This window comes from Nestor notabilis, unplaced genomic scaffold (genome assembly GCF_000696875.1).
Source record: "Nestor notabilis isolate BGI_N333 unplaced genomic scaffold, ASM69687v1 scaffold30794, whole genome shotgun sequence".
Classification (NCBI taxonomy): Eukaryota; Metazoa; Chordata; class Aves; order Psittaciformes; family Psittacidae; genus Nestor; species Nestor notabilis.
Window position 1 is genome coordinate 36,743 of NW_009926509.1, and position 2,459 is coordinate 39,201.

The window sequence follows — 2,459 nt, forward strand, 5'->3', positions numbered from 1 at the left end:
AGAAGTTATATCTGATGTAATGTTCACAAGACCGTCCAACACTCAGCAAGTAGTGTAACTGCTTCAGAACTGTTCATGAGCAGGTGAACAATTCATACCTTAAATCTGCAGAAGGGATTTTCCTGTGTGAACTCCACTGGAGCAATGTTATTGTTGAAGTAGCCTTTGCCTGTACCCCAGAAGGCCTGCAGCTGGTTCCATTTTGCTAAAATAGCATCTCTCTCATCTCCTAAGAGTGTTGGAGCTGAGAGGGCACTTGCTGTGTTGATGAGCTGATTCGACTGGGCAGGGGTCTGAGTAGGCTGGTTGAACAACCCACTTCCTAATGCTGTGTAGGATGAAGGAAAACAAATTAACTCCTTTACCAACCAAGACAGACTCATTTGTTAACATATACCATCTGTGCATCATTGGAATCACTTCTTTTCATATTTTGAGAAGCAAAATAAATGCACAGAATAAATAATCAAAATTGGATAATGTTTTTTAAAAGCGTGTTTTTATACTCAATCTTCCTCAGCAACAGAAGTTCTTGAACCCTGTTAGAAGATTATTTTTTTTCTTTAAATGAGACATTTATATCAATACATGACACCATGTGGAACCTTCAAGACCTCAGTCTGAAGGACAGATTTGTTGTTATAAATTCAGTGGACTCAGTCTTGGTCATGATCCAAGTCACATTTAAACTAAATTCAACCCCATTTCCTCGCCTTTCTAGTAATGCTGTGACTGCCAGCATCAATTCTGTAACTACCCCTACCACCACCAAACCAAAGTGGATTTGCTGTTGGAAACTGAAGGGTGAAACTTAGACACTTGTTTGACCTCTTGTTTAAGAAAAAAAGCAAAAGCTCCAATCACAGGCATTTCAAAAAACAAGTTTCTGAGAAGCCTCCGACAATCAGAAGGTAAGTGTAACAGCCTCCTTTTATAATACACTTCCATCCAACTACTTGTGTGCCTGCTGCAGCCTTATTGCTTTTGTTGCCAGGGAAGGGGTAAATCAAGAGAAGGCTGTACTTACTGGTCTGTTGCTGCTGGGTGCCAAAGCTTCCAAAGCCCAGCCCAGTTCCCAGCCCACTGCCTAAGCCAGTTCCAGTGCCTGTGCCAAAACTAGTACCAAATCCAAAGCCTTTGTTCTGGGTAGCACCAAAGAGTCCTGGGGAAATAAGCAAATAATTATTGAAAAGAAGATACACGCACAATCCAAAACATTACTGTGAAGGGCTGATGTCCCACAGTTTGCTCTAAAGCAAATCCTTTTGGACTTGTATACTCTCTTACCACTGGTGCCTGTATTGGTAGGAGCAGAAAAACTAAATGCTGGTCCCGCAGTGGTGGTAGTTGTCCCAAATCCTCCAAAAGCACCTAACAAACAAAGATTGCAAGTAAGGTAGATGGCACACTGTGAGCAGCAACTCTGCATAACATGACAGAAAACTGCTGGCGCCAACGGGTGTTATGAGAAGAGATGCTGACAGACAGCGTGTTATGTTACAAGCACGTAGTTCACATAGATCATGGGTATTGAGTTTATGGGGGAGAAAACATGAACCAGAAAGCCAACACAACAATGGTGTGCCATGGAAGCAAGCCAAAAAGCAGCAGTGAGCTACCATCCTGTTCCTTTATCAGCAGGATGTGCTTTCCTTAATGACAGACACAACTTGTAATAGTATTACTTAGATTCCTCCTGAGGAATACTTCTGGTCAATGTGGTTGCTAAGTGTTTAATAAACAATCTGACGTGTGTGAGCTTTTTAAACATTCCTAACCTCTTCAGAGCAAACCCAGAAACAAATCAGGTAAAGATGGAGGCTAAGGTGCACACAATCACTGTGTTCATATAGGAATGCTGTCACAGCAATGATTTCTTTCTACGTACATGTAAAATTCTACAAGGTCTTCCTTCTTAAGTCTTATTTCCCTACCATCCTCCCTGTTAAATCTCATTTTGCAGTTCACCCTGCAAAGAGGAAGACAGACACAAAAGCAATGAGCCTTCCACAGATTTTCAGGAAAACCAGTCAATGGCTAGCAGGAGGAGTGAGGGCCTGAGCTCCACTGTTCCAGAGAAAGCCCCAAGAAAACACCTTCTTCCCATCTGCCCCCTCAGAGGAGGTGCCCCGATACAGGGTGGCTGAGCCAGGAAAGTTGGACAGCCTCCCAGCACATGAGGCTGCATGGGTGCTGGGTGCCACCACACCACTTCTTTGCTATGGTGGTGCCAATGCACTGTGCAGCCTGTGGACTTCTGACTAGCCCCAGAACACCAACTTCTCACCGATTCTACCTGGTTTTACATATATTCAAATGAAGGAAAACAGTCTGTAACAAAGGATTTGTCAAAAAGATGCTGCCACTGCTTACTCACACGTCAACAACGAAAAATGTCTTTTTAGACCTACAACACTTGCCATCCTCTTGCATATATTAAAAAAAAAATTAAAAAAAAA

At 42.7% G+C, this 2,459-nt stretch overlaps 1 protein-coding gene across 1 annotated transcript in view; it reads right to left on the bottom strand.

Annotated features, from left to right (window-relative positions):
- NUP54 (nucleoporin 54kDa) overlaps positions 1-2,459 on the bottom strand; it is a 12,233-nt gene that overhangs the window by 8,441 nt on the left and 1,333 nt on the right. Inside the window, 3 exon segments of the mRNA XM_010013566.1 lie at positions 99-328; positions 1,028-1,162; positions 1,288-1,371. Of these exon segments, the coding sequence (XP_010011868.1) occupies positions 99-328; positions 1,028-1,162; positions 1,288-1,371 (449 nt within the window).